General features: G+C 42.5%; 2 protein-coding genes and 1 long non-coding RNA gene across 4 annotated transcripts; 1 reads left to right on the forward strand and 2 right to left on the reverse strand.

The window, feature by feature from the left end:
• Window positions 1-503: 503 nt before the first annotated feature.
• On the reverse strand, window positions 504-2,049 carry LOC114775554 (uncharacterized). 2 transcript variants are annotated; one of them, XR_003745064.1, is made up of 3 exons: window positions 1,981-2,049; window positions 802-871; window positions 504-610 (listed from the first exon to the last, which is right to left on the reverse strand). It is a non-coding gene; the product is annotated as an uncharacterized LOC114775554 (long non-coding RNA). The 2 variants fall into 2 exon arrangements; XR_003745063.1 differs by lacking the exon at window positions 1,981-2,049 and having other exon boundaries at window positions 802-933.
• A 475-nt stretch (window positions 2,050-2,524) lies between these two features.
• LOC114775553 (checkpoint protein HUS1-like) lies at window positions 2,525-5,160 on the reverse strand. The gene is given in 9 exon segments (XM_028966556.1): window positions 2,525-2,991; window positions 3,089-3,217; window positions 3,602-3,701; window positions 3,808-3,882; window positions 3,975-4,082; window positions 4,197-4,373; window positions 4,457-4,481; window positions 4,483-4,582; window positions 5,072-5,160. Coding segments are annotated over 9 exon segments (849 nt in total). The 5' UTR covers window positions 5,124-5,160; the 3' UTR covers window positions 2,525-2,908.
• Window positions 5,161-6,385: 1,225 nt separating this feature from the next.
• Window positions 6,386-22,805, forward strand: LOC114775552 (receptor activity-modifying protein 3-like). Its single transcript, XM_028966554.1, has 4 exons — window positions 6,386-6,680; window positions 17,300-17,329; window positions 17,596-17,746; window positions 21,421-22,805. Exons 1-4 carry the CDS (start codon window positions 6,626-6,628, stop codon window positions 21,674-21,676), a joined length of 492 nt encoding a protein of 163 aa, XP_028822387.1. The 5' UTR covers window positions 6,386-6,625; the 3' UTR covers window positions 21,677-22,805.
• Window positions 22,806-23,821: the final 1,016 nt, after the last annotated feature.

The following is a 23,821-nucleotide window of genomic DNA, read 5'->3' on the forward strand; positions in this document are numbered from 1 at the left end:
AAGAATTCTGCCCCATTCCATAGTGTCGCGCTCCATAACGCGACAACGTCGTGCAAACTCCAGCAGAGCTTCGCGCGACACTTCGCTCCTCTGGCGCCTTCAACTTTTCAGCAAACGATTTTTGGTTCGCGTAAACGCGGAACTTTAGAGAGCAAAGCTGCGAGAACGAAAGCGCCATCCATCACCGTCCGGCCACCGGTTCCTGCGCGCGTCCCACCTTGTCCAGGCAGCTGACTTTCTCCGTCGGATAGACGATCTTCCCGCAGCGGGCGCACGGCGGGTTCATGGTGGCTTCTCCCGCGGATCCCGGGTCCCTCCGGTCGGCACTTAGTTCCCCCGCGGAGAGGTGCGGTCCTGCGTGACGCTGCGCTCTCGCCGGCCGCGCCGTTACATTCCGCGGCGGCGAACCAACGTACAAAAAAGAGGAGAGGAGAGGAGAGGAGAAGAGAAGAGAAGAGAAGAGAGCAGAAGAGAGGAGAAGAGAGGAGAGGGTGGGTGGGTGGGTGGCGAGTGACGGAGGGTCCGCCAGTTCCCACGGCTGCGCCCGTGACTCTGCACCTTAGAACCAGCAGGCAGCGCCAACCCTGCAGCACATGATCCACTTTTACAGCTGAATGGACGAGAGAGATTGATCTATTAAACAGATCTATTAGATAGATAGATAGATAGATAGATAGATAGATAGATAGATAGATAGATAGATAGATAGATAGATAGATAGATAGATAGATAGATAGATAGATAGATAGATAGAGTAACGGGACGGGTGGGAGTATGGCCGGTCGGATGGGTACAGGTCACCTTTGTGTGCAGTTGGCAGGTTGCTGTCCCATTGTACATTGTGAGGCTTCGCTCCTCTCGGGTTTCTCACCTGGAGATGCAGGCGGCAGTATTACTGCTGGCAACGTGCGTGCGGTTCGTATAGCTTTTAATGGGGAAACTTGAAAAAAAAAAAAAGCTTTATCGCCACTTTCACCGTTGCGCGTCGGTTTGGAAACTAGGTTCGGGCGCTGTGCCTGCGTGCTTGGCGCAAAACGCGAAGAAGGAGGTTGCATAACATGCGCTTCGGGGGGAATCACAGAATCAGCTTTCTCTCTGGAGATTTGGAGATTCGTAAATTTGCTCTGATTTTAAAACCACGAAAATATGACCGTACGATCAAACACCAGAGAGTTTGCGAACACGCTATTTGCGTCAAAACACACAAGTTTCGCTCAACGAGTGTAAAAAAATATAGATGTACGCATTGCTCCCCCTAGTGTCAGACCATTACTACAAAATTCGTTCTTTTGTGATTCCGTTGTATTTATTGAAATTCAAATGCGTTATAGATTAACAACGTTCTCTGGTGTTTGGCTATTAAATAAAATTTGGGTGTTCGATTGCATTTAGAAACCAAATACCCGGGTAACCTTTGAAATTCTTTTAGTGCAATATCACAGAGACAGACATAGCACCGTTGCACACGTTCAAACGCATTTAAATGCCACCACAACGCGTACACATTTTATGATAATGAGGACTGTCCCTGTAACTGTCCCTGTAACTGCTGATTGTAAGTCGCTCTGGATAAGGGCGTCTGATAAATGCTGTAAATGTAAAAATAGATTTAAAAGGATGCGCTGAGAAGGATGCGCCGAGGACCACCACGACATATATAACACCAGACATGTGGGCAGATATAATACACCGTTGCAATGTTTAGTCGCTGGCCTTTTTTTTCCTGCCATAGCGCTTTAAGAATTCGCGGTGAATGTTTTGTACGCGCCGAAACAGTCACAGACGGGTGAATGAGGCGTCGCCGACAAGGAAATCTACATATTAACCAGCATGCATTGCGGCGTCCAAGAGCGAAACTGTGAAACGCGTGTTACTTCGATACACCTTCTTTTAAAGAATGTTTAGTAATAACACACCAAAGCGAGGTTTTCTCGACACTGAGCTGAAACGACTTTGCAGAGAAAGTGTGAATCGCCTCACCGTTAGGAATAATTATGAGCCGCGGTGCACGTCATAAATTGAGGTCTGAGTCGCGCTGCATTAGGCCGGTCCGAAAGCACTGGGTTCTCACAATTGATTGCTTACAGTCAGTTTCAGAAATCCTTGTTTCTTCTCTCCCCTCTCCCATTGCTGACTTTGACCGGCCTTTTATTACTCTTATTTTCAATTTACTCTTAATAGTTCACGGTACAATTTGTTTCTTTTACACGATTTACAGCATTTATCAGACACCCTTATCCAGAGCGACTTACTATAGTTACAGGGACGGTCCCCCTGGAGACACTCAGGGTTAAGTGTCTTATTCAGGGACACAATGGTATTAAGTCGAAGTCGGAGCGTGTTACCCAGTAGGCTACTAACTACCACCCAACCTTGAAACAATCCACCTGCATTAACATTTTTGAGGGATGTTCAAAGGATTTTCCCCTAGGGGACTTTAAAATGTAGTCTCTTATTTTAAGATTGTTGTACTAAACCTGTACTAAATATTTCAAACGTACTGAGAAATCAAAGAGAAATCAAATACTTGGGTACGGTTTATTTAAAATTGTAGAAGTCCAGTCTTATGATCTGAAAAATTGTGAAATACAAGTCATTAAACAGTAACATAAACAAGGCATCTTATATAATATTTAATAAAAAATATTATTAGAGCTGTCCATCCATTAAGACAAATGACCATCTATTCAAGAGTGCTCTATTAAACTTTAAGCCTGCTTTGTTTCCACAAACTGAGGGAAAACTGAAGTACACTAACAGAAATGTATTGGGCCCCATGTAGAAACATCACCACCAACTGTTTTGATGACATTTATAAACCATGCAGATTCATGCCCATTGCTCATATTAAGAAATTAAGGCAGTAAATCAAATGTCCACAAGGCAACACTGCTCCTGGCTTTCCATCTCAAGCCACAGCTGGGATGAAGTATTGAAGAGACATGTCTTCCTGCAGCAAAATCAGGTGCACAATCCGATTATGAACAATATCTGAAATGTACAAGGGAAAGCACATTGACTTCAAACATTTCACAACAGTGCGTTTCAGCTGGGTTCCTAGCATTGCTCAGATCTGCTCATGACTTACTGCACATGGCTTTGCTTGGGTTGATCTGCTGGCCAATGAGGAACTGCTGTAGCTTCCTGACGTCTACCCGAGCGTGGGCCATGGCCTCAGGGTCCCAGCTCTGGCTCCTGCTTTGTGATGCACTGTCACCTTCAGAACACGGAGGGTGTGAAAATTAAGGCAGCAGATCACAGTTTAATTCTTTCAAACATTTACCATTTCTTTAATTATTTCTACCATTTACAGAAATCCTGTAAAGAAACCGAAAGGCCTTTAATTCAGAACAACATCTTTGGACTGAATGTTGATAAATTCAAATTCAATTTTAAAGAGAAATTTTCCTTATTTTAAAGTAGCATTGTCATTCTGTAACGTTAATATATATGTATATAGATATTTATGCTACATTTATGTAGACCATGCCATGAACTGATAGTGTGTGTGTATGTATATATTTTCTCCAAAGCATTTATCTAATTTCAACCAACGCGAGACTGCCATATAGGAGGTGTGCGTCTCTCTAACAGGACGTACCCCAGGGTGGGTTTCCCAGGTCTTTGAAGTGTGTAGTAACAGACACCAAGTCTGTTTCAATTTTCAAATTCATCTCACCACCAAGGTTGGCTTCCAATACCTGAAAGAGATGCACGTTAACTCAAAAACCTTTAAAAGCCTGACCGAATCCATGCGGAACTGCATATTGGTTTAATTTCACAATTAAAGTAATACAGGCGTCTCACCAAAATGTTGGAAAGGTTCTTCATTCTGTCAACAACGTTTTTCATTGTCTTTAGAGGTGGCAAATATATGCTGACCTACAGAACAAAAATTGTAGTTACATTCCATGTGAACAAATAAGTATTTTTTTTTTTAAATCATAACGCTGTATGTGTGGAACGTGACTCACATCGAAGTCTGGCACGGTGGGCTCTTTAAATTCATGCCAAAGTCTTCTGGGAATTACTTCAACTGGAATGTCATGTGTCACAACACGGCTAATACTGGACAGTGAAGGCTTGTAAAATACAACACAATGGACAAAAAAAAAAAAAGAGCAAAAGCTTGTGTGACATTTTTAGGTCCATCTATGACAGAAGGATTCTTGGTCGTGCTCAGCTGTGGAGCTTACCAACTCTGCGGACAGGGTAAGACATGGACAGTGCTTCTTCGTCAACTTCACTTTGACAGCCTTGGCATTCTGGGCCGTTTTCAGGGCCCTGGAGATGTTCTCCGGTGCCACCTCGAGGCAGATCTCGTTGGCCTCCGGCGACAAGCCTTCCATTTGGTATTCATCGAAGAAGTTCACCTGCCAAGGGGGGCGTGGGGGAGCCGATGGTTATCACCACCGTATCAGGTGATCGGTGGCAGACACACAAAAACGTTGAACACCTGGAGCAACTCACACCACATGCTGACCCGCCATTGGCAACTTGCCCGAAAGGACAAAGTAAAGGTTGTCCGGCGTGAGCCTAAGAACGCAGCTTTTGGTCAACTTGGCGATTGTGTTGACGACACCTGTCAAGTGAAAGGAACGAAATCAAGATTAAAAATGGATCTTGACGTGGATTTAACTTTAATGTCAGGGTGACTAGAGCAGCTAGAGCTTGGAAGTGATGAGTAAGCTGCCTAGTGGGTAACACACTCGCCTATGAACCAGAAGACCCAGGTTCAAATCCCACTTACTACCATTGTGTCCCTGAGCAAGACACTTAACCCTGAGTGTCTCCAGGGGGGGACGGTCCCTGTAACTACTGACTGTAAGTCGCTCTGGATAAGGGCGTCTGGTAAATGCTGTAAATGTTAATGATTGGTCAGCCTCCGCCACGCAAGCGTCAGCAAAGGTTCACTTCGTCGAGAAAAGGCCCAGCAATCGACCCCTTTCCCCGCCGAAATGCGGCCCCCAACAGACACAGCCCAGTGAAACGTCACAGGTTCGCACGATTAAAATAGCAAATTCTCCACAAAATGGTGTGTGATCGTTGTTTAAACCATTAACGCCCTTACGTGTGAAATGGTTCAGGCAGCCCAAGTCTATCATTTTCGCTCGGAACTTCATGACTAATTAACAAGCAAGAAAGCACAATCTCCGGATAATTCCCTTTAAACAGAATGTCCGTCTGGCATATTGTTAGCCAGAGTTGATTTTAACCCGCGCAACTTGATGGCAAACTTTATTTTTCTTCCCCCTAAAAACAAACGTGGTTAATAAAGGTTCCCACCCGCTGGACCTGCTGCGCTACCAGCTACGGGCGCTAGATGGCGCCATGCAAGTTCTCCGTATTTTTAGTAGAAGCCTGGTTCAGAGCCCAGGTCCCACCGCGACGCCTCGTTCGCTGGTGTGTGTATCTTAACCAAAGACCACTCGGATCCAGAATATTTAAACAGCAACATACACATATATACAAATATATATGTATCGACATTGGTCAACAAATCGAAATATCAATGCTGAAACAGAGCAGTTTCATCCCGTTGCAATATGTCTCACCACTCATACTGCTGATAGAGTTTGACAACTTATCCGAGACCTATTGCATAATATTGCAATAACGGTGTAGTCTGTGGTTTCTTTGGCATTGTGTAATTTTCCCACGCGAGATAATATGAAGCGGGCGCGCGATGCCAATGATGTTACAGTAACAGCTCTCCAGCTCCCAGACAGCGACGATCCGACCAAAGCCAAACCTAAAACATACCGAGGCTTCGTCGTGCGTCGTTGTCTGAGGGCTGCACTGGACCGGCACAGGCAGTATTGGTTCATTTATGCACTTCAATCCGGGTCGGTTCTATCTCTCCCTCTCTCTCCTCTCTCTCCCTCGCTCTCCTCTATCTCTCCCTCTCTTTCTCTCTCTTTCTCCCTATTTCTCCCCCTCTCTCACTCTCTCTCTCCCCCCATCTCTCTCTCTCTCTCTCTCTCCCCTATCTCTCTCCTCTCTCTCTCTCTTCCCCTCTCTCTCCTCTCTCTCTCCTCTCTCAAAGAAGAGAGAAATAGAGAAAAAGAAAAGGGAGAAAAGATAGAAATGATATAAGTAGAGATGAAGTAAGAGATGAAAAGAGAGAGAAAGAGAAACGAGAAATATAGAAATCATTAAAACTCTGCGAAAGATATCGAAATACACCCCGGTCTTCCCTCTCTAATCTCAAGTATCTATAATATACAAAAATCTCTGATCCACACTCACAAATGCTCTCCCAATGTATAGATCCTCTATCACCCTCTCCCCCCTTCGCTCTCCCTACTCTCCCTATCTCTCTCTCCTCTCTCTCTCTCTCTCCTCTCCCCCCCTCTCTCCCCCCCTCTCTCTCTCTCTCTCTCTCTCTCTCTCCCCCCCCTCTCCTCTCTCCTGCTGGATGCGCCTGCCGGGTACGTACTAGTCGCGTTAAAACCGGCTTGACCGCGGTTCTCTCTCCTATTTTGCGGACCTTAACAAGGCACCAAGTTTCTGTTCGAGTGCGGATGAAGAAGATCGATGAAGCGCACGTCAAGTTCTCCCGGGCGGTCCGTCCTGGTTCTGAGATCCCACTGATCCCGACTCTTCTCGTCCGGCGATTATTTCAATGATGGATATAAACGCACCCGCGGGGCTGAAAGTTTTCATGGTGGGAATTTTAGGTGAGTGGCTCATTTCATTGTGTTAATATCTGTTCACAAAAATTTACGCACGTTTAGTAGATATCTATTAATGATCAGAAGCAAGTCATGTGATGTGTCTACATTAAGCAACTTAGTATATTTTAGATGAATTTATATACATCTGTTCATACTCAAAAACAGCACAAAGACATGGAAATCCTGGGAAATTTGAATATTCTTTTTCCAAAGAAGTGTAGGGTAGTGGCCTTGAACAGCCCCATTAATCTTTAATTGACCTGGTTCATTTTCCATGCCTGTCTTGGACCCTGGTTGAAAGAGCATGAGCCAGGGCCTGCGATTTCGCTCGTATAAATCCCTGCTGCTGCTGCTGAAAGCCCTCAGGTCCCGGAGTCACGGTTCACCCCTATCTTCGGCTTCGAGAAGATCATCCCTAATTCATCGAGCGATGACTCCCGTGGAGGTGGGAGAGGCTGCAGTCGATATTGTGCGGCCCCTGTGGGGTTCACCCCGTCCGGTAACGTTATTCTGTGTTTCCCGGGGACTCGTCAGCGTTCACCCTGTCACAGCAAGAGGGCAGAGTTGGAACATGTCGGGGTTCTCGTCCGTACAGCAACCTTGTGCAGCTGCTTGAGACGAGCGGGGGATTTGTGGCAACAAAACCCGTCTAAAATGCCTGATGTGCGTTCGTTTGATGTGAAAGTGGATTGATCGTCAATGTGAAATACTGCAGCACGGCCACAACGAAATGTGTCCTTAGATGGGCAGCCATGTAAGGTGCCCGGGGACCAGTGGGACTTGAACCCGCAACCTTCCTTAGCCGTCTGGTGCTATAGAGTCGGACTGGTGGGAAACACCTAGCGGGTAAGGAATTGGATTCAAACCCCAAACCGCCAAGGTGCCACTGAGGCCCCCTTGAGCAGAGCACCGTCCCCACACACTGCTCCCACGGGCGCCTGTCATGGCTGCCCACGGCTCACCAAAGGTGATGGGTTAAAAGCAGAAGACAAATTTAATTGTGTCACTGTGTGCTGTGCTGAAGTATCGCAATGATAGAAACAATCGCTTTCGCGTTTCACTTTCACTCGAAAACTCTCCCCAAGTTAATTGTGACTGAAGTGCCGCTCTTTAATCTGTCCTAAGTGAATGAACGATGCTCCCTCTAATCCTGGTGTCTGACGTATCTTTATGATATACGCCAGTTTCTCTTCCCAACCCAGAAGTTTCTAAACAGTCAGTTACACCATGCGGACTGTGCACGTGCCACCTGGGCGCAACTGATAAACTGATATAGGGCGCTATTTTCAAACTGGCCCAGTGCAGCTATCTATCTATCTATCTATCTATCTATCTATCTATCTATCTATCTATCTATCTATCTATCTATCTATCTATCTATCTATCTATATATATATATATATATATATATATATCTATCTATCTATCTATATATATATATATATATAGATATATATATATATAGATATATATATATAGATAGATAGATAGATAGATATATATATATATATAGATAGATAGATAGATAGATAGATAGATAGATAGATAGATAGATAGACAGACAGACAGACAGACAGACAGACACACACACACAGTACAGGCCAAACATTTTGGACACACCTTCTCATTCAATGTGTTTTCTTTATTTTCATGACCATTTACGTTGGTAGATTCTCACTGAAGGCATCAAAACTATGAATGAACACATGTGGAGTTATGTACTTAACAAAAAAAGGTGAAATAACCGAAAACATGTTTTATATTCTAGTTTCTTTGCTCTGATTACTGCTTTACACACTCTTGGCATTCTCTCGATGAGCTTCAAGAGGTCGTCACCTGAAATGCTTTTCCAACAATCTTGAAGGAGTTCCCAGAGGTGTTCAGCACTTGTTGGCCCCTTTACCTTCACTCTGCGGTCCAGCTCACCCCAAACCATCTCGATTGGGTTCAGGTCCGGTGACTGTGGAGGTCACGTCTCCACTTTTTGTTAAGTACATAACTCCACATGTGTTCATTCATAGTTTTGATGCCTTCAGTGAGAATCTAAGTGCTAATTAGAAAGTTGTGGCCATGGTGCTTTAGACGTAGACGATTATGATATTTGATGTTTGAACATGAGGTTGATGTTGCTTGATGGGTTGTTACTCCATCTCATCACAGCCACAACTTACTGTCAATCTGCGCTTCCACTTTTTTTGGTGTGTATTTGTTTTAATGAACTTAGAATATGTACTTGATACGACACTAGAGAACATGGTCAGCGTGATGTGTTATTTATGTAACAATAATAAAGTGCAGTGATTGTCACGTGTGATACACAGTGAAATTTGTCCTCTGCATTTATCCCATCACCCTTGGTGAGCAGTGGACAGCCATGACAGGCGCCCGGGGAGCAGCGTGTGGGGACGGTGCTTTGCTCAGTGGCACCTCAGTGGCACCTTGACAGATCAGGATTCAAACCGGCAACCTTCTGATTACGGGGCCGCTTCCTTAACCGCTAGGCCACCACTGCGAGGGTAGCAGTGTTCATGTGTGTGATTTCTATTTAAGGAGCCTTCCTAGCAGCCCCGTGCAATCATGAGATAGTTAACATTTCTTCAGTAGTTAACATTTCTTGAAATGTTAATCGGGGTTGGAAGGATTCTTTGCAAACGAACCAGTTCACGCATCTCATCAGTTTAGCACCCAGGATGCCCCCACAGCAATGAGCTGAGAGAGAATTTAGATCTCGGGAACTGGAGTCGCGGTTCTGTTTTCCTTGTTCCTGCATCGCCTCGCATTTCCCAGGACAAAGCGACAGACGAGGAAGCGCTGCATTAATTTGCCCTAATGGAAGGGGCTAGACGGCTCCCACCGTGCCGTACCCCACACATTGTGAAATCCAAACAGTGGGGCTGACTGGCACCCGCACTTGTAAGCTGAGAAGACGCGCTCCCGCCCTTCCTTCTGCTCGCATGTGTTTGCTAGTGCACGAATGAATTAGTTATGCCTTCCCCCTCACCTATTTCCTCCCCAGCGGTGCCAGCCTCAGCATGGCCCATTCTGCAATGTTACCATGCAGCTGTTTTTGAAGAGCTGTGCAGAGTGCGATGCTTTGGCGCAGGTCACGGTAATTCGGCCAGATGCTCTAGACATTTGTTGCAAAGACGTTGGTGCAGATAGCCAAGGGAGCATGTTCAGAACATCCATAATATCTTTCCTACATTACAGCCATTATAAATCTTTGTGTTCTCCAGCTTTGTGTTTTTATCTATAGTGTACAATAATCAACCCGGCGAAGCAGCAGATACGTGCGGGTTATTTTGAGACGGGCTTGTGTTCCGCGGATAATATGCACCTTTCGCATCAAGCTTCAGCTCCCAGACGGCTGCTTTATCTCCACGTTTGAGGCAGAGTTCTGAAACTTGGCCTGCCACAGCTGTCAGTTTGCTGATGGCGGGGGCGATCTGTTTTTCGACTCGGTCCAAGAGTTGCAGCCTTAGGTTAAAGGTGGTGGGAATGCAGTATTCCTGCTGGAGGAGCCAACGTGACACGAGTTAATGAGCACACCGAGGCTGCTCCGCAGGGCCACGGATCTCCGGGTTTTTAAACACGGTCAGCAGGCCTATCGGCCTCGCTTTCATCGGCCACTCAGCAACTGTTACTACTAACAGAGCTTTTTACCTGCAATGGCAGGTGGAATGTTAGCATTTGTGCTGATTTGCTAAATTTGCGTCATTAAAAAAATATGCATATATTAAACAGCTTTTTATAACAGCTGGCTACTCAGAAAAAATCATAAATGATTAGTCAGTCACCAGCAGTGTGATCACTATCTAACACAGATCTCTACAGATCAGGTGTGTTGGGGCCCACACTCCCTTTCCTGCATTTTAACCCTACATCCTTCTATGTATTACTTGATGTCGAGCGCCTCCCTGGCCTGACAAGCAGCAGCGCAGCTGAATTATGAAATTATGAAAGTGACGTTATTGTCCTTGTGGTGCAGTGCAGCTTGTGGTGTGGTCCTCTGCTTTTAACCATCACCCAGCCATGACAGGTGCCCGGGGAGCAGTGTGTGGGGACGGTGCTTTGCTCAGTGGCACCATGGCGGATTGGGATTCGAACCAGCAACTTTCTGATTACAGGGCTGCTTCCTTAACCGCTAGGTCACCACTGCCTAGGTCACCAGCAGCACAGACATGTCAAGGAAACCATTCAAATTTACAGTGATAAGCCCTAAAACCTGTGCAAAGTTCCCCTTATGCTGTTTAAACAGCCTGTACTGGATGAGCTATGGGCTCCACAAGGTCCCAGAAGATGTCCTGTGGTAGTTGGCACCAAAATGTTAGTAGAAGATCCTTTAAATCTGCCTGGTTGTGGATTTGGTTTGTTTTCCTTACAGATGCTCAGTTGGATTGAGATCTGGGTGATTTGGAGGCCAAGTCAACAATTCCAGTTCTTTGTTGTGTTTCTTTAGACAGTTTGGAGTGTGGCTAGAAACACTGTCCTTCTTAAAGAGGCAACTGTCATCAGAAAATAATGTTGCAACGAATGGGTGTATTGTCTAAAACAATTTTATGTCAGAGTAATTTTCACAGTAGCTCTTCTGTAGGATCTGACCAGACTGTCTAGCTTCTGCCCTCAACTAAGATCAAAGGTTGACATTTTGTCACCAGTACGGGGCACCTAAGCCCTCTGCGGTGTCAATGTCGTGGCAGGAATAAACAGATCTCTGAAATGGCATTCAATCAAAGTGTTACTGCAGTAAACATTTACTACAAAATAGACGTTTTATGATCTCAGGACTCCACATTATTTCCAAACTGACCTTTCGGGAAGGAACAGGTGCTATGACTTTAATCTCACTGGCCCCTGTGCAATTTTCTCTGAAAATTTCTCAGTCTCACACATCTAGGTATCATGATTTTATTTATGCCCCATCGTGGCCATCTATGCACCATGCCTTCCTGCTCTTGATTTCCCTACCTGGAAGCCCTGTGCTATGTCAGAGTACCGAAGCAATCAGTCTAAATTGTAATGGTGACGCAGCACAAATAAGAACATGCTCCTGCACCCATGTTGACCAGCCCATGACCTTGTTCTTCTAGCTTTGCTGCGATAGAGTCCAGTGAGCTCGGCCTGGATAAGTGGGTTTTAGAAAATGGATAGAGGGTTGAAAAGATTATACTGGGGGACCCAAACATTATGGACTGCAGCTCGTCTGGTCAGATAAGTCAATGCGAACGGTCTGATCCTTTTTTGGATTTCAGCCATGGGCTGAGAAGTGGAATGGAGTATGGAGATTGGGCTCTAGAAAGCTGTCAACAGCCACATTGCCTCTGGGCTCAGTGGTATAAATGTCCGTCCACAACCCAAGAAACAGATGAATCGCCCCAACTCTGCACTGTACTGAAACTGTCCTCACTGCCATTGAGCCCCCATAACTGTCACACTGTCTGCAGATTTTTGTTGACTTTGTGCTCATTAGTGCAGTGAGGTGTTGAGCTGTGATAAAGCTCTCAATTCTTAGGTCTTTGCAGAAATTCACCAGAAACTACTGGCTCTGTAGCACTCAACGTGCCTCGCGTTCACTGTATGGTGGTCGGTGAATGTTCTGGAAGCTTTCACGAAAGCCTAAGAGCACTGAATTTACATAAACTATTCTGGTAATGCATTAGGTGCAGCTGTCTGGAAGAATAGGGCTTCTTTGCCATTTCTCAACATTTTATGCAGCTCTTGAAAGATCAAATCAGCAACACTTACAGACCATATTAAATGATTCATCGTGTTGATAAAAATCCATATTCAAGCTTGGAGTTGTATACAGAGAGTATTTTTTACATTTTGTCTGCTGTATGCTCATGGTAAAGAGGGGGTCCAGTATTAGTCATGCTCCACACAATGCCAACCCTGAGTACCAGTTCTGCACTAATGGAGTTCAGAATTACAGTTTAGTAATTACCGTGGTGTACGTTTGAAACACTGCATTTAGAAGATCATTTATGGATTTTGGGACTCAAACATTATGGAATGCAGCTCGTCTGGTCAGATAAGTCAATGCAAACTTCTTATTTCATGGTCCATTACTGATTATGCAAGTAGCCACATTGCTATGAGATTATTGGTGATCATCGAAATGCCATTTTTCATTTTGTGCATTACATCTGATTAGTTACTGTCAATTTTTATTCTAAGCATTTTTTTTTTCTGTCATCAGAGATAAAAACAATAGAAGGTGGCATTGTGACCATATTAGGTTACAATTAGATCGATCTGCTGCTACTAGATCACAGAAATCCCAAATAAATTCAGCCAGTTTATAAAGCGAGAGCAGCACTAGTAAAAAATAGTGATTACTGGCCAGTCTGGGAAGTAGAAAGGACTGACATAATTCAAACAAAGAGCCAGTGGCCAACATTTGTTTTCTGGAGATTGCAGCACGATGGCAGAAGTTCCTGAATGAAAATGGACCAGCTGGACCTGGTTTTGGCAGCTTCAAGGACAATTAACTTTGTTACATTGTAACACAGCAAATAAATTTATTTGCATTAGTTCAGACATCTGGTTGTGTTTTAGGGCACAGCACCTAGTTGAAATAGACTTCAAGCTCTCTGCTGCAGTACAGAAGATAAAAAGAAAATGCCTAATTCCTTTGGATCTGGTGCTAGTCATGCTGCAAGATCACCAGCTGCTGGCTGCAAGCAGCACATGCCAAATATTCTCCAGTTGTCTGTTTCCTTAATGGCTGTGGCATATTGTGCTGAGTGTTTATCCAAGCACCATTTTCATCTGTTTGAATTAGTTTTTATTTGCTGTGCCGATGAAGCATGTTGAAGAAGAATGACGAAACAGGACGTTTTGTGGGTATTCGGATTATTTGCAGTCCCTTGCCAGGCTGGTAGCTTGGTCCCCCAACTCCAATTGAGCCAGCGATTTTCCAGGTAGACCGACACAGCGTGACACTGACAGACGGGTGGTTTTGCCGCCTGTAGGAACAGGGTCACGCCACTGTGCCCTTTCACCCCTGAACTTTCCGTAGCTCGAGGAGATTGCATTCAGGCCGGCTTCCCTTGTGCTTTCACCTGACGTGACATGAAGAAATTGCAGAAGCAAATTGGAAGCGGCTCCATCAGGAATCGAGTGAGGAATTTAATTCCAGTTTTAATTGAGTCCATTAAATGCCTCCTCATTGATGGCATTTCAAGAATAATATTCAGTGTTATCAGGGAGCACTGACAGCACATAGTGCAATCTAATGACTTTGTGGGGCCATAGAATATGTCTTTTACACAGGAACTACAGCAATAATACATTACATATGGCTTACATCCCCATATTTATTTCTTACTGATAGGTACTGCATTCAAAATGTATGCTTAATATACAGTGATTTGGTTGTGGTTTCCTTTGAATAAAACCAATTTGCCGTGGATTTTGTTCCCCTGACATGCTATTCTCACTGGTTTGGTTGCTGACAATGTAACAAAAGGAACACACAAAATATTTAAGCTTTATGCTATATGTAATGTAAGTGTCTACTATATTACTCACAGTACATGAACTCAAGAAGGCACAGAGCTGAAAATGTCTATTCCATCACACATATAATTTACATGTGTTTTCCTCTTCCCACAAGGCACACAACTGCAGTCTTTGTTGCCAAACTGTCCTTGTGGGACTGATAAAGGATTATTATCTAATAAATTAATGATGGCATGAGAACGCCAGTCACCTTTCTGGAAAAGACACAGCTTTGTGCTCTTCTTGTGTCAGTGGTGGTCTGTGGCCTGCTGTAAATACGCTGACTGACACTAAATGGGATATGTGGTAGACAAAGTCAGCAACAGCAGACCAGACGGGAAGTACAAATATCATACATTTATGACCCAAAATACAGTGATATATGACCCTCCGGCACCAGCAGTGGGGATCGGACCCTGGTCACTGCAGCAGGGAGTCAGACCATCTGTTTATGGGTTTGGATTTATGATTGAACTTCAGGTTTGTTCTATTTCCCTTATGCCTGATGGTATATGTTAGATTCTTCGACTGAATCCTAGTAGTGTTGGCAGAAATCCTTCATTGTATGGGTGGATATTTTTGGTGGCCAGTATTTGCTAGAGTGGATTTTAACAGAGACCAAAGCATAGTATAAAAACATCAGTAAATTAACACCTTCTGGGTGATAGAAATAAATACACAAAACAAAAAGATGTCTTCAAACAGTCCTTTCTTTTTTATCTGTTTATTTCTGTAAATCCAAAAGAAATACTTCATATGAAATCAGCTAACACTCCTCATGCACTACATCTGGATGTAGTTGTGAGTAAGTAAACGAACACGTAACCGCAAAATTGCAGATTTGAATCTGGAACTGCCAAGGTGCCACTGAGGTGCCACTGAGCTAAACACCGTCCCCACACACTCCTCCCCGGGTGATGGTTAAAAGCAGGGGACACATTTCGTTGTGTGCACCGTGTGCTGTGCTGCAGTGTTTCACAATGACAATCACTTCACTTTCATCTGAAAAACTCTCCCGTGAACTTTTACATTTTCATTTCACCACATTATCTTATGTGTGCTGCATTCTGTGTGCTTTGACAAATACTTCACTGATACTAACAGCTCTTCATTGATTACAGGCTCATCCGATTGGTCAGAAATTATACATTTTACATGTCATGTCCAGAATTTATCCCTGACTACAAATCATTGTGTCATTCTGACGTGTTGTACCTTCCACAACTAATCTCTTTACCTACATGCTGCATTGTGGGGCTATATACCTTCATTTTGTTAATATCATTTTGCCAAATCAATAATATCTGTGTTTTACCCAAGCAAGATGAGGAGGGTTGTGTTTTGAGGTATATATATTTATCCAAGACCACATAGTGACACCTCAAACAAGTCATGCAGCAGTAGTCACAACCCAATGCTTCTAAACAAAGAGAAGGCGGGTTCCAAAACAGCCCCGTTTTTATTGAGATACAGGAACAACTGTTCCACTATCTGAAACAGAAGAGCCTGGAGTGGGCTGACTTTCTATGCAAAAGCAGAGCATGCATAGGATCTTAAAAATACACATGTACACATAGACATAAATATGCCTTAGTGCAGAGGGTCACATGCACCAATGTGCATGTTAGACACCATACACATGTCACAAAGGACCGCATTCCTGCATTTTTGCATGTTCTCCCTGTGATCTCTATTTTCCCCCTATCTAGAGACATTTGAAATAGGCGCCCTGGCAGTGGTCCTACACTTCAATCATATCAGATCACCCTGCGGTGGAACATTTTCCTGTCCAGGGGGCTGTTCTTCTCTGCATATATGCTATGGATGAATACACATAGAAAAAGTGGTTGAGATTTGTTTGTGTGTGTGATGTTCCCTCTTACTTTCCTTTGAATTTTATTAACAGCAGCAAGTGCTGTTCCTGGAAATCACTGAATTTAGCATGTCTACCTCAAGGGTTTATGGCAAGCCATGCTGAGAATCATGGGATTGCTTTTTTCTGTTTTTGATGGGGTTTTTTTTAGGAGATTTTTTGGGTCACCTGCTGACCCCTGATGTTTTATGTTTGTCAAAAAATTGTTCTGGTTCAAAAATGATTTCTAAACATGGGCAGAGACCACATAACAGTAATAAAGTCCAATAAAGAGAACAGAAGATTCATTGAGCAGCCATCCTGACGAAATTGCATTGTTCTCAGTGCCAGTCTGCAGTGGTTGAGCAATACAGAAAAATTCTGCATTTGCACTGAATCTCTTTTCCGTTGGTCCTTTGAATCTTCACGTCTCTGGCCTTTTAAATATTCATAACTGGACCCCTTGCTGATAGAGCACTAGACTGACAGGTATTGTCCTCACAGGGAAAATACCTGAATAAATCAGCAGCATGTGAACCATGTGACAAAGTCAAGACGAATGATGCCGCTCTGGGTTTTTCACAGAGCGGCAAACACTGACACAACACATAACTCACATAAGCCTGTGATTCTTTCTAAAGCCAAACTATTTCAGCTTCAGGAAATCAAGGTTAGCATATACAGATACAAAGAAGCCTGGAATGATTAATGTCTGAACCTTTTCACTAGAGATTTAATTTTTACATTTTCGTTTGGCGATTGTGTGGAACAACAAAACAGCCACAATTCACCATAGGGGTGATGAAATTAATCTCATAATTGATGCACCAGTCAAAGTTGAAATTTGTTGAACTTATTTTGTTACGTATTTTCACATGACTAATAGAGTCGAGACGGACTAGTGTTCAGTGTGCACACAAAGCAGGACTGGGGGAAAGTCTTATCAGTCTCTGAGTGTACAGAGATCTGCAGCACGACATTATCATCATTTGTTCAGCGCTAAAGTACTTCGTATGTAGATTGAACTAGTGAATAGAAATGTGTTAAGCAATGTTAATAAACATCTTTTAATTTTAAAATGTTACATATACTGTGTACATACTGTGTACCATACAAATAATTAATACAATATATGAATAGCATTTGTCATAAATTATGGATCATATGTACATATATGTAACTGTATAGTTATTTTTAGTAAGCAAACTAATTCAAAATTGTGTGTTCTTGACATTTTATTTTAAAGTTGTTTTCTTTTTACTTACAGTGAACATTTTATTGACAACTAGCTTATCAGGTAAGCTTAATTTATTGAAATAATGTAATACATGACGGCACATTATGTGCAGAATTGAACGGCATGCTGCCTTTATATTGCTTGCATTATTCATTCGGCTCTGTTCCCTCTCTATGGGAAATGACCAATTTTAGCTTTGACAGAGCTTGTGTTCGTCATTCTTGACTGAACATTTTAACGTCTTAATCAGCTGAAGGGCCATTGAAATGTTGGAGAGCTCTCCACTCACCTGAACTTTTACGTAGTTTTCTTTTGCTTCCGCCCAGCGGCGGAAAATTTGGGCTTCCCACACAGCCCTGTGCCTCAGTGCAATGAGACCAGGCTGCTCCTGGAGATCGAGCATTGCGGGGAGATCTTCAAGAAACAGATGGCCCACGTGGATCCTCAGCACTGGTGCAACCTGACGCACTTCATCAGGTAATACAGACCCACTTCTACAAACATCCACATTGAGCCCTTTTACTGCTTTGTTATGAATATTAGACTGCCTGCTATTACTGAAAAAAATGTTTTTTTTTGTGCTCACTGGAGGAACAGATTTAATAATATACAATAAAATTTCTTACATCACATCGCTTGTCCATCCTGGATGATTTGGAGCAAAATGGAGTGTTGCCAGATAACATTGCTTCAGTCCACAACTGTTAAAGAAGTATTCAGAAAAAAAAATTCTTCCTTTCCCCTTCTTTGCTCATAAAACCTCTTCATCATGGTGCCAAAAGCAGGTATTACAAACACAATCTCTGTTGCAGTCATCTTGGCACCTCGTCTATTATCCAGACTAAACAAAATATTTGACTGGAGAATTAATAAACTTTCTACAATATAATCAAAGGTCTAAAGGCAGCAAATGGATGGGTTCCTTGCAGGAACTGCACAGTTTTTACCAGTTGCTTGCAAAAAGTATTTTTCACAGGCAGGTTGGCACAGAGAGTGATGGTGTCATGTTGGCCTGGGGGATTTCTGTGCTGTAGATCTGCATAATGAAAGAAAAAAAAAAAAACAATGGAAAAGTGCGACTGGAATTAACCATTAAGATGCTGAGGAGATTAGAACCCTCAGAGATTAGAACCCCATCCTGATGCAGTGCACTCCTGCATTAGAGGTGCATGATTAGGCCTCGGTGCTAAAAATATTCCGAGCCGTAGAGCAGTCCCACATCACTTTTCCTGCACCGAAAGAAAAGCTGTGTTCATGCCTGTGTTTGTACAGAATACTGGTGTGTGAACTCACTGTCTCAGGTCAGACAGCAGCTGCAGGCGAATTCTGGCAGATATATAGGTCAGCAAGACCTATATTCAGCCAATAGGCATCCAGCGCAGTCACAGCGGTCTGGCAATGAATTGTACATATGTACAAAAAAGATTTGCCATTTAATTTTTTCATCTTGTTTGATGGATGAGTTATATTAAGACCCTTACACACAGAGAAATAAAGGTGCACACAGGGTACAATATTGAACCTCCAGGTACAAAACTGTTCCTTTTAGTTGATTGTACCTCAAAAAGTACATGACAGGTCCTTTGTGACACCATGTTTAAAGGTACATGATTTGGGAAAGTACATAGTTGTACCCATGAACCTGCACCACATGAAAATGATCCCAACCAACCCAATGTACTGACAAAAATGCTTGTAAATTGCTAGATTTCAGCTGTACAAAGGTGATAAAATGGCTAGTGGATCTGACCAATTTTTCCACAAGTGGCTGATGTTCATGTTTGTAAAAATAATTTATTAACAGCAGCATAACAATACAAAGGACTGAACATGAAAATACATCAATGACAGATAAAAAAATATTGTAAAAGACAGACATAGCAGCATATAGCTCAGTGGACTAAGACTGAGTTGAAGGTTGCCGGTTCGAGCCCAGCCTCCCCTTGTCTGTGGTTCCTTATGCAAGGTCTTTAACCCCAAGCTCCCTGGGCAACACAACCAGTGTGCGGCCATTTGCAGACCATTACATCATACTTATATGTAAATATAATTTTAAATTATAGTCATGACAGGTACACAGTTGTGCCTGCGAGGATCGGTACATTATAATTCTTCAGAAGGGTACTGTCCCAGCTACAAGCCATATAGGTACACAGTGGTACTTCCATTTCTCTGTGTGTAGATGGAAAACGGACATTTGCAGACATTTTCAGAATGGACTGAGGTTACGGGATGCGGGACAGTATGGTTGGCACTCTGGGTTTGCGTTGGTTGGATTTCTGCCCACAAACACAAAGGTTAAGTAAATTGGTGAAACTGGTGTGTTTGTGTCTGTGTGTGAGTGTGTGTCTTCAGCCTACAATTGACTGGCATCCTGCCTGGGCCTTGTTCCTGCCTTTCGCCACAAATATTCCTGGGATTTGTTCCAGCCTCTCTGAAACCCTGTCACGGGTAGAAAATGGATGGATTTGTCGGATAAAAAGTGTAGATCCTGAGTGTGTATGCCATGCAACACTGGTGCCATGCAAAATAGAAAATAAGTCTGTTTTCTTGAATACAGACTAGTTAACCTGCATGAAAGGCAGAATGTTCTCCACAGCAGATGTAAATTACGTTTCTGAACTGGTGGGATCTGGGCTGCCATTCTTATTTGGTCAATTAATGCACAAGGCGGCTCTAGTGGCACTTTGTGTGCAAATCATTTAAAAAAGGGAAGCCAATGGAGGTCAAACGCATAGCTGAAAATAGATCTTAATGACGTAACCTTGTTCTCAACAATGTTATTAGAGACCTTGAGGCAGATCTTTTACAAATCTAACTAATGTGGCAGTGACCTTTTTTGAAATCCATGTTTTTAGTTTATAAGCCACAATACAAACTGAATAGCACAGTAGTTTTTTCTTGTTAGTTATAAAATTCCTTTTATATGATACACCGGTATTTTAAAATTGTTTTTAACCTATTTTCAAATACACTATATTGTACTGAAATATTTTAATGAAATCAGGCAGTGCAGCAGGCAAGTCATAATGTTTATATCCACACTGTGCTTTCAAATGCAATTCCAGCATTATCTTTTACTTTTCTTTTTTTGCCCACATTTGCAACACGTTGTTCGTGTAATCGCCCATCAGCTCATGAAAAGAGCTCAAGCATTTAATTGGTACATCAATTCATTATTTCCAGCGCAGTGGGGGGAAAAAAAGCTTCAATTTGCTGCTCACTGATTTTTTTTCTTTTTGTGTCCAAATTATTTGAAATGACAGAAGCAGCCAAATGCTTCAATGTTGCAATGTTTTGCACTTGCAATTTTAGATTTCAGTTCATTTAAATTGATATATCTACCTCATAACTGGTTTAACACATGAATACGTTTTGTGTGCATTCTGTATTAATTGCAAATTAATACTGTTTTTAGACATCCTACTGGCATATACAGGGTTTCTGTCTACTAGTACATCCAGTGAGCTCTATTAAAGCCCGCATGATCAATCACTCCCTAGGCAGTGTTTTTTGGTGAAATGAAAGGCCTCACCAGGTAGCAGCTATACACTGTCTGCATCTGTGGTAAGAGCCTACTAACTAATGCCTCAGTTCTCCAGCTCTGCTGGAAAAGAGGCAGCTTTAAGTGCACTTAAGGGACGGGGGGGGGATGGCATAACGCTGAGTTGCAACTGTTTACAGTGAAGATCAGTGTGAGAGTGTGGCTTTCATGAGTGAAGGCCTCATGGCTAAATGTCCCTTTTATTAAACATTGGCAGTTGACGATATGTGCTAAAGGATATGTTTATTTCTTGGATAACATGTCGTCACATCATTCACTGCGATCATTAGCATGCGCTAAAGCCTTAAAATGTTTACAGATTTCTTGCGAAAGGCCCAATTATGCTGAACGTGGAAGAGCCTTCTATTCATTCTCCATCATGGAGGCAGCTTAGCCAACTCTCTTAATAAATGATTTTTATTGTAAAAAAAACTCCCCCCTATTAGATGTGTTACTTTACATTGGTCTGTGGATGGTTAAAACTTTTGAAAAGACATCCTCATTTTTGTACAAAAATAGAGCATGAATGAGCCTCAATTTATTTTTCATATGACGTATCTCATGAGTACAGATTCCACACCCACGCCTCTCTTCCTCTCTCCCACAGCGAGTACAACTTCTTCTCAGACTGTACTGAGGCCAAGGCCCAGGCAGTGGACTGCTTCTGGCCCAACCCCCTGGTGGAGAACTACATCATCCAGATCCACAAGCACTTCTTCTTCAACTGCACCCTGGAGACTGTGGTGTGGGTGGACCCGTCGGACGACATGCTGGCCGTCCTCATCCTCATCCCCATTCTGCTGACTCTGGCCATGATCGCGCTGGTGGTGTGGTGCAGTAAACGCAGCGACATCCTGGCTTAGCACCCCGGCGCGCCGCTCCCGCTAATTAATCATGACTGGAAAACATTCTTCATCTGGAGTAATGTTCTGGTTGCCAATCCGTTACATCACTGTTTTCGTGCTAAGCCGTTTGAGGGGACAATGGACTCAATGGAGGTGCTATGGGAAAAAAAGACTGTGGCCCATCTTTTCATGAAACAAGCATTCCAATCTAACCCCGTGGAAACAAGCGAACCCTTTCTGATGACACCCCAAATCTCATTCATGTCTGTGAACTGCGATTTAACTTAGTTTCTCAAGTCAACAAGAATATCCATGACAATAGTATGTTAAACTGTACACACGTCTCAAACAAGAAATCGGTGGACGTGAGAAAGTGACAGTATTTTTTCTTTCACTCCCATGATGCACTTTGACCTTGGGGACTTCAGCCCGACATACCAACTCCTGTCTCATGTCTTGAGAACTTCCTTTGCCAAAAATGCAGCATCGTCAGCACACTGTTCTACTGTTCCAAAGCGTTGAAGAGCTTTTCCCTATGTCTTGTCTCCTTGTGGATTATATCCCTACATTATCAAATTATAATTTGAATATGTTGTAAATAATAATAATAATAGTAATAATAATAATAATAATTTAAGTCTTTGCATCATGATGTTTCTTTCACAAGTGTTATGGCAAATCACTGTAACTGAATCATGGTCTGTAAAGCTATTTAAAAACTTGTTGCAGCAGTGTTCATCTTTTCCATAACGGAGCCTCTGTGTGCATTCTGTGAAGACCTGCACGCAAGGTGTGTGTGTGTGTGTGTATTCACTCTAAATATGCTGTGGACCTAACAAAGTTGTTTTGTTGGTAAACAATTATTTTTACTTGTCTTATGCTCTTGAAGGTCATAAGGCACAAGTTCTAAAGTGTGGAGGCATAAATAAATAAAACAGATGGAATGTCCCAAGTTCACCTTAAAAATGAGACATCTGAGGGTCTGAGGAAACAAATCATAGAACCATTTATCTGGGATTGGCAGGAACTGAAATGCCCTGCTGGTTTAGCAAGCAAGCTTTACTGTCACTGGGAACAATATGTATGTATGTATGTATGTGTGTGTGTGTGTGTGTGTGTGTGTGTGTGTGTGTGTATATATATATATATATATATATATGTGTGTGTGTGTGTGTGTGTGTGTGTGTGTGTGTGTGTATATATATATATATATATATATATATATATATATATATATATATGTATATATGTATGTGTGTATGTGTGTATACAGTACTGGGCAACAATAGATGTTGATACCCTTTGTCTATTTGAGTAATGTTTGACAGGATTTTTGTTACGTTAACAAAAAGTATTTGCATCTTACATGGTTGTGTTTTCACTGATTTGTATAGGTGCCTAAGACTTTTGCACAGTACCGTATAGAGCGAGTGAGATCAAGAAACAATGCTGTATTGGAAGTATGCTTTAGGATGTAAACAGTTGTAACAGTATGAAATTATGTCTTTAAAGGCCGCTTCGAAATTCGTCAGGCTACAGGGCTTTTATGCAGGAAGGATGTTAAAGTCGTTCCCAGAGCAGACAAAGAATTATAGGAAGTGGGCCGGCTGTAAACGAATGGCCGTATTTTCCCTTGTTTACATTGTTATGATTGGACCACCGACTCTTACGACTCCAAATGTTTATACAGCCAGTGTCTTGTTTCATAAAGGTATATTTCATAAAATGTATATTCCAATGGATAAAAGTAGTACTATTTGTATGTGTGTGTGTTTTTTTTACTCCAGGTTCACTTATTACTAAATGAGGTTTAATAAATAATTATGCATTATTTTAAACAGTTTTTTGTAGGCTCATTTAAACTATCTTTTATGTACTGAGAAAATAATTTGTGAACTATAATGATTCCGTAAAGGAAACCATTCATGTTTTATTGACATTTTAATTATTTGTGTACAATTAAAAATCAGTGAGGGCTGTGAGAATTTTTTTGCACAGAGGAAACCCCCTCAACCATGGGAGTATTTCATTAGCTTAGGTGGTTAATGGCTTTTATTTTCAAAGTGATTAATTATTAATGAAGCTATGCATCATTTGCTAACCACAAGATAATAAGTGAACCTTGAATTTAGTTACCGATTTAGCTGTAGTAGAATTCTCATG

The sequence above is a fragment of the Denticeps clupeoides genome, unplaced genomic scaffold, assembly GCF_900700375.1.
Source record: "Denticeps clupeoides unplaced genomic scaffold, fDenClu1.1, whole genome shotgun sequence".
NCBI classification, from domain to species: domain Eukaryota; kingdom Metazoa; phylum Chordata; class Actinopteri; order Clupeiformes; family Denticipitidae; genus Denticeps; species Denticeps clupeoides.